Source organism: Pelophylax lessonae (genome assembly GCF_965119305.1).
Source record: "Pelophylax lessonae genome assembly, chromosome: 5".
Classification (NCBI taxonomy): domain Eukaryota; kingdom Metazoa; phylum Chordata; class Amphibia; order Anura; family Ranidae; genus Pelophylax; species Pelophylax lessonae.
Genome location: NC_138772.1, coordinates 527,215,982 through 527,229,952, shown reverse-complemented (window position 1 = coordinate 527,229,952; position 13,971 = coordinate 527,215,982). Strand labels below are relative to the sequence as shown.

The 13,971-nt window shown below is 42.9% G+C and overlaps 1 protein-coding gene across 1 annotated transcript in view; it reads right to left on the bottom strand.

The window, feature by feature from the left end:
* Positions 1–13,971, bottom strand: part of EFR3A (EFR3 homolog A) — a 284,658-nt gene that overhangs the window by 153,801 nt on the left and 116,886 nt on the right. Inside the window, exons 5-6 of the mRNA XM_082258096.1 lie at positions 11,350–11,500; positions 1,537–1,658 (exon numbers count right to left, since the gene is read on the bottom strand). Coding sequence (XP_082114222.1) covers positions 1,537–1,658; positions 11,350–11,500 — 273 coding nt within the window. The remainder of the gene's footprint in view (positions 1–1,536; positions 1,659–11,349; positions 11,501–13,971) is intronic.

Sequence of the window (13,971 nt, the reverse complement as noted above, 5' to 3'; positions counted from 1 at the left end):
AATTTAGGCAAAAACTGATACGCACCTGAATTGGTCAACAGGGACGCACCGGACCCCATGCTGTGAGCAGCGGCTGCAGCATATGTGAATGGAGCCTTAAACTCCACATCCAACCATTAAGATAAGGAAGAGTTACATATTAACCACTTGCCGTCCGCTCACTCGAGCTCTACTGCGGCAAAGTGGTTCGTTATCGTCTGGCGACGTAGACCTACGTCGCCAGACACTCCCTTTTCTCGGCGGCGCGCGCGCGCTGCCGGAAGCTCGCTCCCGCTGTATTCAGTCACAGCGGGAGTCGGGCCAGGGGAGGAGCAGCGGCGATCGTCGGGGAATCGAGTGTGGCGATCCGCCTGCTTGTATAAACCCAAGCGGGCGGATCTCCTAAGTGACAGGCAGGGTCATATTGCAGGGTTCAGCATAGCTGAACCCTCGACTTGTCCTTGTGTCACACAGTCACCTCCCCCCACAGACATTAGTAAGCACCAGGCATATATTAACCCCTCCCTCTCCAATAAAATTAACCCCTTCCCTGTCAGTGTCATTTTTACAGTAACAGTGCATATGTATAGCACTGATTACTGCAGTAATGTCACTGGTAACCCCAAAAGTGTCAAAAATGTCAGTTAAGGGTCCGATCTGTCTGCCACAATGTCACAGTCCCGCAAAAAAAAAATCGCAGATCGCCGCCATTACTCGTTAAAAAAAAAAAAAACACCAAAAATGACAGAAATCTTTCCCTTAGTTAGTAAACGCAATAACTTTTGCGAAAACCAATCATAATACGCTTATTGTGATTTTTTTTTTACCAAACATAGGTAGCAGAATACATATTGGCCAAAAATTTAAAAAAATTTAGATTTTTACATTTTTTTGGGGGAATTTCATATAAAAAAAATGTGAAAAATATTGTTATTTTTTCAAAATTTACGCTCTTTTTTTGTTTATAGCGCAAAAAGTAAAAATCGCACAGGTGATCAAATACCAACAAAAGAAAGCTCCGTTTGTGGGAAAAAAAGGACGCAAATTTCGTTTGGGAATGGCGTTGCACGACCGCGCAATTGTCAGTTAAAGTCGCACAGTGCTGAATCGCAAAAAGTGGCCCAGACGTAAGACAGCAAAATCCTCTAGTGGTAAAGTGGTTAAAAAAATAAATAAATCCAAAATGTACGTCACTTACATACTGGCTTCAGTAGGTAGACCCTGGGAAAAAGGAGGATCCCAAATCCCATTAAAGATGTTGGGGCACTGTGCTGAATAGTCTTCTTGGGATTTGGGTTCCTCAGCTTTCCCAGGATCTCGTCCACCTTGCCTAGGTGTCCCACAAGTTGAAGCGGAGATGTAAGGCAAGTATGATTTTATTTATTCACCTAATGTTTGTTCATTTCTATCTAATGTTGCTTTTTTATTACAACATTGACATGAATTATGTACAACATGAATTGTGTACTTGGCTGGAGCTCAGCTCTAGGTGTAATTATCTCAGAGCTTGTTCTAAAAATTAAATGTCATGTCATAGAACTTCCACTTTCGACTTACTCGGTTTGCACTTCAGGGTCGCTGTGACAGGAGTGGCACATTGCGCTAAATCGGGAGACAAAGAAATCGTAGCGCCTGTGATAGGAGGGGGTGTCCTCTTCAATATTTGCAAACTTGACAAACTAAAGAAAAAGAGAAAATTTAGTAAAGCTGTTCAGATGGAACGTCTGGGGCTACACAAGACTTCACAGATATATTTGTACACATGCCAGAGTATGGCATGCCTATGCTGCTTAAGTGACCCTGACTCCCATAAGATCATATATGCATTTTAGGTATGTTATGTTTCTGGAAAAGCCTCCTTTGTGTAGACATTCAAAAAGATCCCACCACAGTAGAAGGACTCACAGAGCTCAATGGAGCAGATCACTGCACTTGTAGTCCATTGACTACTTCTTCTAGGCCAGAGTTCTCCAAACTTTCTAAACAAAGGGCCAGTTTATTGTCTAGCAGGAGTGAAAGTTTTCCTGGCATCAGTGGGAGTAAACATCACTAAGTTTGGGATCATTGGGAGGAATAGCGCCCCACCATTGGTATCATTGGGAGGAATAGCGCCTTGTCATTGGTATCATTGGGAGGAATAGCGCCTTGTCATTGGTATCATTGGGAGGAATAGCGCCTTGTCATTGGTATCATTGGGAGGAATAGCGCCCCGTCATTGGTATCATTGGCAGGAATAGCGCCCCGTCATTGGTATCATTGGGAGGAATAGCGCCTTGTCATTGGTATCATTGGGAGGAACAGCGTCCCGTCATTGGTATCATTGGGAGGAATAGCGCCCCGTCATTGGTATCATTGGGACGAATAGCGCCCCGTCATTGGTATCATTGGGAGGAATAGCTCCCGATCATTGGCATCATTGGGAGGAATAGCACCCCGTCATTGGTATCATTGGGAGGAATAGCGCCCCGTCATTGGTATCATTGGGAGGAATAGCTCCCGATCATTGGTATCATTGGGAGGAATAGCGCCTTGTCATTGGTATCATTGGGAGGAATAGCGCCCCGTCATTGGTATCATTGGGAGGAATAGCGCCCCGTCATTGGTATCATTGGGAGGAATAGCACCCCGTCATTGGTATCATTGGGAGGAATAGCGCCCCGTCATTGGTATCATTGGGAGGAATAGCACCCCATCATTGGTATCATTGGGAGGAATAGCGCCCCATCATTGGTATCATTGGGAATACTAGCTCCCCGTCATTGGTATTATTGGGAGGAATAGCTCCCGATCATTGGCATCATTGGGAGGAATAGCGCCCCATCATTGGTATCATACAAGTGTGCAAAGGTATATTTACTTTGGAAGAATAAATCGCCTCTAACGTTGGGTGTCCTACATGTGTGGAGGTTGCTGCGTTTTGTAAAAATATTAGTTTCGTTTTTTAAATTTTTTGAATGAGGTGCCTCGAAATTGTGCAGAATTTTAAAAGGGTGACCAAAAAAAGGTTGAGAAACAATGGTCTAGAGCAGTGGTCTCCAAACTGCGGCCCAGGGGCAGGATGCGGCCCTTTGCATGCCTTTATCTGGCCCTTTGGGCATTTCTCCCACTGATACTTTTCTGCCAACTGATATCAACAATGGGGCACCATTTCTCCTATTTGACACCAACAATAGGGCACTATTCCTCTAAATCAGTGATGGCGAACCTTGGCACCCCAGATGTTTTGGAACTACATTTCCCATGATGCTCATGTACTCTGCAGTGTAGCTGAGCATCATGGGAAATGTAGTTCCAAAACATCTGCTTTTAAAAAATATTTTGTACCCTTCGGCTGACTGATACCTTTTAACAATGAGATCCCTCTGATGCTTTGGAAGCTTCCTGTTGACCATGGCTTTTTCTCTAGGCTTCAACTAAGAAAATGTCAGGAAAGACCTACTAGAACAGCTGAACTTTTATTTGGGGTTAATTAGAGTCACTTTAACCTTCCTAGCGGTATTCCCGAGTGTGACTCGGGGTTAGATTTTAGTGCCAAAAGCGGTAACCCCGAGTCACACTCGGGGTAGCGCTAGGAAGATCGCTGGATGCTGGAGGAGGTTTTACTTACCTTTTCTCCGGGATCCAGCGAAGACTGCGAGCGGTGTGCGGCGGCGGAGCTTCCTCCCGATCGTCTGCAAGCCCCGGCTTCCGTCTCCGGCGACGTGACGTCCGCCGGGGGGTGGAACCGGCGGCAAATTCAAATGTAAAATGCACCAAACACACTGATATCGTTCAAAATAAAATAAAATCACATTAATTACCCCCCAGTGCCCTTTCCTGCAGTTTTACTGTACTTTTTATGTAAATATATGTATATATATATATACATATATATATACAGTATATATACGTATATATATATACACATATACATATATATATATATATATATATATATATATATATATATACACACATATTATATATATATATATATATATATATATATATATATATATATACATATATATGTATATATATATATATACACACGTAATTCTTGTGAATGAGCAGCCCAAACCAACTGTATACATTATATATATGTATATATATATATATATATATATATATATATATATATATATATATATAGAATATGTATAATAAATGTATACAGTTGGTTTGGGCTGCTCATTCACAAGAATTACATGCTTTCAGCACCTAAAATAATGGTACCGCTTTCAGCACCTAAAATCCAAAAGAATCATACCGCCAGGGAGGTTAAATGATGGCAGGTGTGTACTGACTCCTATTTAACATGAGCTTGAATGTGTCTGCTTGATTCTGAACACAGCTTATAAAAGGATGTGCACACCTATACAACCACATTATTTTAGTTTTTTTAGTTTTACGTCCCCCCCCCCCCCTCCCCCAAAAAATAAAATAAAAAAAGATTTCAGCTTGTTTTTCAATTGCGTTGCACAGTTTATTGTTCACATTAAAGGTGGAAAAAGTTCTGAAATGATTTATCGTGGTCTAATTTTTTTTTTTACAATCACAGGAATCTGACATTTTAACAGGGGCGTGCAGACTTTTATATCCACTGTAACATCAGCTTTTACATTTTACGAAAAACTTGGGGTGATTAATATTTTTTTCTTTTTTTAAATTCATGAAAGTGTATTTTTTCCCCCAAAAAAATTGCATTTGAAAAGCTGCTGTGCAAATACCATGTGACATAAAAAATTACAAACGATCTCCATTTTATTCCCTAGGGTGTCAAAAAAAAAAAAAATGTATAATGTTTGAGGGTTAGAAGTAATTTTCTAGCAAAAAATACAGAAAAAATATGAGTGCATTTAGGAACTGGGTCTGGGATAAGGCTACCCATTATTACCAGCAACTATTTTATTTCTTTAGTGAACATTTCACAGTCAGCTGTAGATAACAGTAGAGCGCTGCTGTGAAAGCTCCAAGGCAACAAGCTCAGCTTGAACATTCCTCACCAAGCAAAACAAATTATTTAAGAGCCTGCGCAGACACAACTGAACAAAAAACGGGTAATAAATACCCTTTTACGAAGTTTATTATCTCCTTGTCCACGCTCTCATCGTCAAGCATGTCGGAGGGTTGGGGAAAGGCTTTAACCACTGGCTTTGCAAACCCACCCTATCACTTATTCGTTACAAAGATCCAAGCCGATAAAACTAACAATTTCTTTTGGTGCCTCAATCCAGCTTCTTAAAAGAGAGGAACAGGAGCTTAAAAATAGCTCTGGGAGCGATTAGAGAGATAACATCAAACAGAGCTCGGCTTGCCAAGAGGACGACAATCTTGACCTACTTTTTTGCAAGAGAGTATTTTATGAATATTTTACTGAACGGGATGTGGAATCTAAATAAAGATGCAGTTTCGTGCTGAAGACTGACAGCTAAGCATATACAGTTATTGTGCAACAATGAGGCTTGAAGTCATCAGATCACCGGAGCTAAAAATTTAGGAGAGACTGAACAGTTTAAAAATAACGGGGAAAGAAAAACAAGTTTAAAAGAAGACTATTCTAAAAAAAAAAAAAAAAAAACTAGTAGAAAAAGGAGTTCTGCCTGCAACATCCAGGATAGGCATTGAACGTTTTTAAAGGTTTTAAGAATTCGCGATCTAGAACTCTACACTAGATTTCGGTCAGGAACCATAAACCCAACGAAGACAAAGTGCAGTTAAAAATCACACCTTTTAATGAAATTACAAAAATAACAGTTCAGGAACGTAGTAAAAAAACAGAAGCCAGGGCTTGGATGCCAGAGCGGGTAATCAGATGTGCTGAGGTCAGGAAACCAGAAGTCAGCATTATCAGTAGCAAAAATCAGGAATGGGAAGTCAGCCAGGCCAAGTCATACACAGGAACACAGGAAGGAACGCACTTAGAGATCATAGACCACACAAGGGCCTGGAGGAAATGAGCTGAGCTGCTTTAAAGCGGTAGTATACCGCTTTTTTTGACTTTTAATTACAGGTAAGCCTATAATAAGGCTTACCTGTAGGTACAATTAATATCTCCTAAACCTGCACGGTTTAGGAGATATTACCACTGCATGCAGCCGCTGACGAGTGCGGCGCATGCGCTCTGAAGGTCCGCCGGACCTTCAGAGTTCCTTGCCGAGAATTGCCGGAAAATTGCGATGCATACTGGCTCATTATGCCTTTGTCTTGCAGGGTCTTGCAGGGTCTTTTTTTTTTTCCCTCAGAGTATACTACCGCTTTAACTACTTTAGGATCGGGCCTTTTTCTGACACTTGTTGTTTACAAGTTAAAATCAGTTTTTTTTTTTTTTTTGCTAGAAAATTACTTAGAACCCCCAAACATGATATTTTTTTTATTTAGCAGAGACCCTAGAGAATAAAATGGAGATCGTTGCAATATTTTTTATCACACCATATTTGTGCAGCAGTCTTACAAACGCAATTTTTTGGGGGAAAATTCACTTTAAAATAAAAAAAACAGTAAAGTTAGCCCAATTTTTTTCTATAATGTGAAATATAATGTTACGCCGAGTAAATAGATACCCAACATGCCATGCTTCAAAATTGCGCATGCTCGTGGAATGGCGACAAACATTGGTACTTAAAAATCTCCATAGGCGACAATTTAAAATTTCTACAGGTTACCAGTTTAGAGTTACAGAGGAGGTCAAATTATTGCTCTCACTCTAACGATCGCGGCGATACCTCACGTGTGGTTTGAACATTGTTTACATAAACAATCCATTGCTAGGAAGCGACGTATGACGTCGATCCGGTCCTCCAAGGCCATAGAATGGAGTGGGAGCCATCTTGCCCTCACTCAACTTCCTGCCTGAGAGGAGACCGGGCCGGATCGTTTTCCCCGCTACCGATGGGTCCGGTAAGCGGGGAAAACTACCAGGAAGCGGCGGGAGGGGGGGGGGCTCTCCCACCGCTCTTAAGGGTGAACCCACGGCGTATCCACCGCTGGGACCACCCTTATGTTAAAGCGGACCACCCGTCTTTTAAAAAAATACAGGGGTTATGGCAGCTATCTGCTGCCATAACCCCAGTAGTTAACGTCAAAGTACCGTCGTAAATACATGGTGGGTGGTCCATAAGTGGTTAAATAGCAAAAGGGGGCTGGCTGTAGGCTGGACTAATGAGGCAGGTAAATGGTAACCAGGTGAATCACTGTGGTAACAACGAATGGCTGGTAATTAATCGACAGCTGAGCAGCTTCTGAGCACTGAAAGAAAAGAGCTGCATATTAAGTAGCAGGAGCCCAGCCCTGACAGTTTACTATTCCAAACCCGTGTGCACTAATAGAGTTGGCCCTCTTTTTTGTGGCTATAAAACAAACAGGCTCCACTCTTCTGGGAAGGCTTTCCACAAAAAATTGAAGCGTAAAAGAACAGAAAAAGCACTTTCAGATCTCTGAAAGGGTCTAAAGGGAACGCAGCCTTGAAATGCATTAGCCCTACTCTGTACCACTGGCTGCAGTAAGATGTACTAAACATGCTTCAGATGGATTTGGCGATACTCTGCTTGTAACATCAGGACATCTGCAATATGCATGGTTATGCGTTTTGGGGCTGGAAACGCCCCTTTGTCAAGCCAATTTCCAAATGCTTGACAAAGGGGCTTTTTTAACCCCAAAACCTGTAGCCATGCCCACTGCCGACATCCTGACATCACAAGAAGTTTGGGGCAGAGTCAGCCAAAGCTGTGCACAGAAGCTTCCAGCCGCATCTGCAATAGCTTGTGTTCCAGTCTGGCCCTGTGACAGCCGCCTAACACCAGCAGCTTCCTGGCACAGGTCTGCATTGACCAGCCATCTCCAGAGCTCTACACATCAGGGAACTTTCCAAGAGGACTGTGACGAGACCAATCTCGCCACTGGGCATTGGAGAAGCCTGGTTGCTCGCCTCCTGCAAGGTGACTATGGACCCTCTCATCAGCCCATGCTAAACGTAAACCCCATAGCAATTTGACTGTGTTTGTGGCATCTGAGCGCTGTTTGGATATGTTGAGCGCTCAGATCCAGGCTATCTGGGGATGGGTTGAATGTGGGGGTTCTGTTCAGTAGACTGGGAGTTATGCATTTTTGTGTCTTTTTGTGTTTCTTTAACCATGTGGGTAATGGAGTCTTGCCTCTATCCTGGATGCTAAACCTTATTCCTGTAAACTGTAAGGCACAGGAAGTACACTCCTAATATGGTCATTCCAGGAAGTTCTGAGGAGACGGACTGTCTGAGGGGGCTCTCCATTCACCTATTGTCAGGTGTGCTAATGACCTCACCTGTTGTCTGCTAAGGGATGTATTGACACTCAGAGTAATGTGTATTGAGGGCTCGTTAGGGAACCATTGTTCTGTGTCTGACTATTGTGTACATTGATTGCCCCCTGGGGCTTCTGTCTCCTTGCACCTGGCAGCCCTTCTGGTCAAGCTATCTGACCAATCACTGCTGACTCATTTTCGAGCCCTCATTTGCATGGCTGGAGAGGACCTTATGGGGGACTGCAGGTACTGTGAAATTGACCAATGGGAAAGCGGTTGTTGGGGGAAGGATGTCCCAATTTCTGTATAAAAGTGTGCTGTGTTCTTCCAATAAATGTGGTTGTTGTTCCTGTTTTACCCTCAACTCGGAGCTTTGTCTTGTTATTGGGGGGATTTATTGTATGCTGTTCCAGATTGACTGCTAGGAGTATAAACCCTTCATATGGTTTTTCCTATTCAGCTGTATGCAGCATTCATAAGGTTCCAGCTACACTGTTTGCATCATTCCTTGGTTTCCAGTTCGGGAGTTTGGTGTCCTGCGAGTAGCTGTGCCTGTAGCTCTGGAAGGGGAAGATCTCCTAAACGGTTTTAACCCTTTTTACGCTGAGGTTCGTAACAAGGACTCCATATGTGACAGATATGCCCACCACTTTTTTACTGCAGTGAAATCATTTAATTTTTTTTTTCTATCATGTTTTCATAAATCATCTACACCTAGATGGTGGTGCCCTCTTCTGTTTATTCCAAATATGTGCATTGTGTTCAATCAAGACCTGGGTTTGAGGAGCTGCAACCGTCCAAAGTGGCTTATTAGTGATTTTTTGTGAACTGCTTTACTTCAAAGCCTTTCATATCCACCTTTAGGCCCATTTTTCTTTATTTCCATCATTTATTATGTTCAATATTGCGCCATAGTCTTGTATTATCTTTACTAAAACTGGTGCATGCAAAATCTGGTGCAGCTGTGCATAGCAACCAATCAGCCTCTAACTTCAACTAGACCAATAAAGCCTTGACAATAAAACCTAGAAGCAGATTGGTTACTATGCACAGCTTTGGTTACTATGCACAGCGTAACCAGTTTTAGTAAAATCTCCCCCACTTTACCTACACATGAGTCCACAAACATACCCAGGGGAAACACACGCAAGCAATAACTGCCTGCCACTTCACAAATGCAACCACACTAGATCACCATTTTATGTCCAAACTTCTCAGAGGATTGGCAGCTCATGCTACAGTCAGGGAGACATCTTACCCACACATGCACAAGTAGAAAATGCAACCTCCATGGAGGGAGGGAGTGTCAAGATTGTGATTCAAACCTATAAACTTAGTGCTGCAAGGCAGAAATGCTAACCACGGGGCTTACGAGGACAAGAGGCTTTGTCTGTTCTTCAGTGTTCTGCATGTAACAGACCTCCCTGTCTGCTGCATGAGCAGAAAAGTTTGGAAATAAAATGGTGATCTAATGTGGGCGCATTTGTGAATTATCAGGCAGGTATTGCCCTGAAAATCAATTTTGAGCAAGATTCTGGTGTGTTTGGGTGTATAAATTTGTGCCCATTCTGCCAAAAAAGAATTTGCGAGTTCCGATATTGATATAAAAGACATGACTTGTAACCCAATTTATCCAGAATGTGTTCAGTAGGCTTGAGGTCAGGGCTTGGTGTAGGCCACTTCAGTTCCTCCACACAAAACCATGTCTTTATGGAGCTGGCTTTGTACTAAGGGCACAGTCATTCTGGGACAGAAAAGGACCTTCACCAAACTGTAGCCACAAGGTATATGCTTTAACATTAATACACTTCACACATATGAACTCAATCTGATTTTGGAAAGGAATACCAAACACGTTCATATAAGACCACGTTCAGACAGGGACGACACGTCGACTTGGTGGGGCGACCTGTGAAGTCGAGCGACCCAACGCGACTTGTCAGGCGACCAAGTCACCTGGCAAGTCGCGCTAGTGTGAATGGACCCTTAGGTGAGACGATTAGGTGTCAACAAAGATGATTATGGCCTTTAACTCTCTACTTTGTCGTCCACTGCCTCCACCCACTAACTCACTCACTGCCCAGGAGATCGCCAATCACATCAAAAATAGGATTAATAAAATTTGTGAGGAGATCTCCAATGCATAGATCCCTCCCCCACTTAACACCCCATGTCTACAGGTACAATCATTACTTCCCTCATTCAATCCTGCTACTATTGAAGAGGTTGCTAAACTTTTTTTTTTTTCAACGCCCACCTACCTGCCCCCCTGGATCCTGCTCCCTCGCAAATGCTACGCTCACCCTCTGGCTCTATTCTACACTCTCCAACTCACATCTTCAACCTCTCCCTCCCTTCTGGCATCTTCCCCAACTCTCTAAAACATGCACCAGTCACCAGCTCCATAAAAAGCCCTCACTGGACCCCATCAATCCTAACAACCTACATACTCAACATACATCTCCTTACTCCCCTTCTCCTCCAAACGCCTTGAATGTCTGGTCTGCAACCGATTGAGCGACCATCTAAGAAAAAATTTCTATCCAAAACATTTTTGGCAGGACCAAAGAACCCAACAAGGAAATAGGTCCTTACTCCTGACGCACCCTGACTCCTGGCAGAAAACAAAAACTGAGAGGCTATAGCAGAGAGAGGGAGTATACCCCCTGGGACTGCCCATGGGTGTAGCCATAATTCTTTTCTGCCTAGTTTCCCACTCCTGTAGGGGGCAGTATAACCAATGGTTATGAATATCAGGAGCTGTGTCCGTCAATGAATGAAAGAGAAATATTATCGAGGATGACAAAAACATAACCTGGCATGCCAGAGGTGCCCTAATGACATTAGAAATACTTTATGGAATGAAATGAGGACCAGTGCGAATAACCTTTCCCTCCAGAGTTCTCATTCTAGAAACACTTTCTGCTGCTTCTGGGGTGAATCCAAGTAAATATAAAGTGTTTCTTCATATGTACTTGGATGCCACACAGATTGCTTTATTTTTCTGCAAGACCCTGTGTATACATATGCAACATTCAAAGGCATTTCTATTCCAATGAACTTTGTGCCATCTAAGATACGAGAAGGAGGAGGTGCAAATTGACTACTTACAGAATTTGTTCCATAGACCTGCAGCTTGGGTTCTCCAGACTCCAGGAGCTTGGCCACCATATGTAGAAAACTCTCCACAAACGGCTTGATGCTCTGGGAGTGGCAGGCCATAAGGAGCTGATCCAGGGCCTCCATTGCAATGAAGACATTGCTAAAAGTACAAACATTTATTTTACCAACCAGACAATATATGGGAGATCGTTCTGCACAAGAGACTACACAGTTTTTATAATAAGTTATACCTCTAAATAGACCATATGTTTTCTTTTGTTAGATCAACTGAGTTTAATGTTTTCTGTTATCTTGACCCTCAGCCCTGATGAAAGAGGAGTTCTAAACCACTGAAACGAATTGGATTTTACATCAGGGCTCGACAAACCCTGGGCGCCAGGTTGCATTTGCGACTAGAATTAGCAACCTGGCGCCTGGGGTGCCTTGCAGGAGGTGTCCTGTCCCTTTTGCGCCCCCACCTCCTCCCCGAGTGCACGGACTTCCGCACCGTCCAAAAATTGAGGCCCCGGCTTTTTGGCGTTCTTCTGTGAGATGAGAGAGGCTGAGGAACTGGCGCCTCTTGTGGTGGCCGGGAGTAATGACTGTTTCCACTGCCTGTTAATGCATTCCCATCTCCTTCCTAAGAGGAGATGAGAGGGAAGTTTTTGCAGGCTTCATCTCCCTGTCCAGTTACCTTTGCTTAAAGGTAAGTGGATAGGGAGTGTGGTTATTATTATTAACTTATTTTTTAAATTTAAAAAAAATAAATACATTTCTTTTTTTTTTAATTATTAAAAAAATAAAAAATGTATTTTTCTTTTTCTATTATTATTATAAAATTTATATTTATTTATATATATATATATATATATATATATATATATATATATATATATATATATATATATATATATATATATATATATATAAAATAATCTTTTTTTTTTTTTTCCCTCATCACCATGCCACAGCCGAAGGCCCCTTTCACACAGGCTGTCTTGATCAGGTCAGCCTGTCAGTTTTTCAGGCAGACCTGGTCGGACCCTTCATTCTCCTCTGTGGAGCGGTAATCTGCCGCCATCTGATCCTGTCCACCAAAAACAGACGGATGGTGGTTCTATTTTCTATCCACCCCGTGGATCGGATCAGATGGCATTGGATGGAAAGAGACAGACAGTCTGTTTCCATCCAATTGCGCTATAGAGAAGAGTGGGGTTCTAGTCGTATTTATGTGTAAATTTTGTATACATTTTATTAAATAAAGCTTGGTTGTTAGTTTAAAAAAAAAAAAAAAACTGGCTCCTAACTTTTTTAGCTGGCTCCTAGATTTCAGGCAAATTTGTCAAGCCCTGATTTACATCCATATTTTTTTCATCAAGAACAAACTTTTATCGGACTCAGTTACAAACTTGCAGCACTCCCATGTTTTACACTTTGCTTGAAATACTTCCCGAAGGATAAATGAGGGCCTACTTGGGTCTCAGAATATGGAAATACTTTAGTGTCCATAACCTAGACACAGATTTACTTCCAGTGTTTGCAGAATTCGCCATCATATGAACTATTTCTCTTAAAAACAACTCCTGCAGTAAAACCACTGCTCCAGCCTGTCTGCAGACCCAGTTATTTGCGCCATCTTGACTATGGAACAGCATTAAGAAAGTGAAGCCAGGTTGTCACAGACACCCCTTCTCTTCCTGTGACAGTCATATGTCCCTAACCTCTGCATAGGTCAGCAACCAAGGAGTGTTTAAGCCGGCCCATATGTGGATCGAAATTCGGCTGGTTCAACAGACTGGCTGAGATTTGATCCATCTATGGGCAGGCTGAGTGTACCCAAGCCGATCCATTGATCAAAATGGAGTACAACCAGCCTTTCTGATTTTTCTAAATGAGATTACTGCCAGAGGCTATAGCCGCTAGTAGTTTTCCACTTGCCGACCGCCCCATAGCAGATATACTGCTAAAGGGTGGTTGTTCTGTGCAAAATCACATTTATACACGACTCTGCACTTTCTGGTAAGGGGCATGTGTGCGCTGGGGTCCCGTGTGAGCGTGCCGCCAGCGCACCTCTTCTGCTGTGATTAGTCAGAGCACAAGCCGATCAGCGGGCGCCGGCCAATGGATGTCCGCTGGCACCCACTGATCATCGAGGAGAGAAACAAGGCAGAGCTCTGTTTTTACCGCAAAGCAGGGAAAAAAAATTCATCACCTCCTTTAGTAAAAATAGCACACAAAAACAATAGATAGGCACACATTTAACCCTTTGATCGCCCTAGATGTTTAACCCCTTTCCAACTAGTGTTCGAGTCGGTTCACACTGGGGCGACATGACTCCTTACTACTTCGGGGGCGACTTTTGCATTCCCATGCACCACAACTTCGGAGCGACTTGCAGGGACTTCACATAATGGAAGTCTATGCAAGTCGCTCTGAGGTCGCCCCCGAAGTAATACAGGACCTTTTTCTAAGTCGGAGCGACTTGTGTCGCTCCTTTTAGAACGGGTCCTGTTGCGGTCAATGGGCAGCGAGGGAGCGTGACTTGTCAGGCTGACAAGTCGCCTGACAAGTCACGCTAGTGTGGACCGGCTCTTATTAGTTCAGTGACAGAGCATATTTTAGTACTGAACA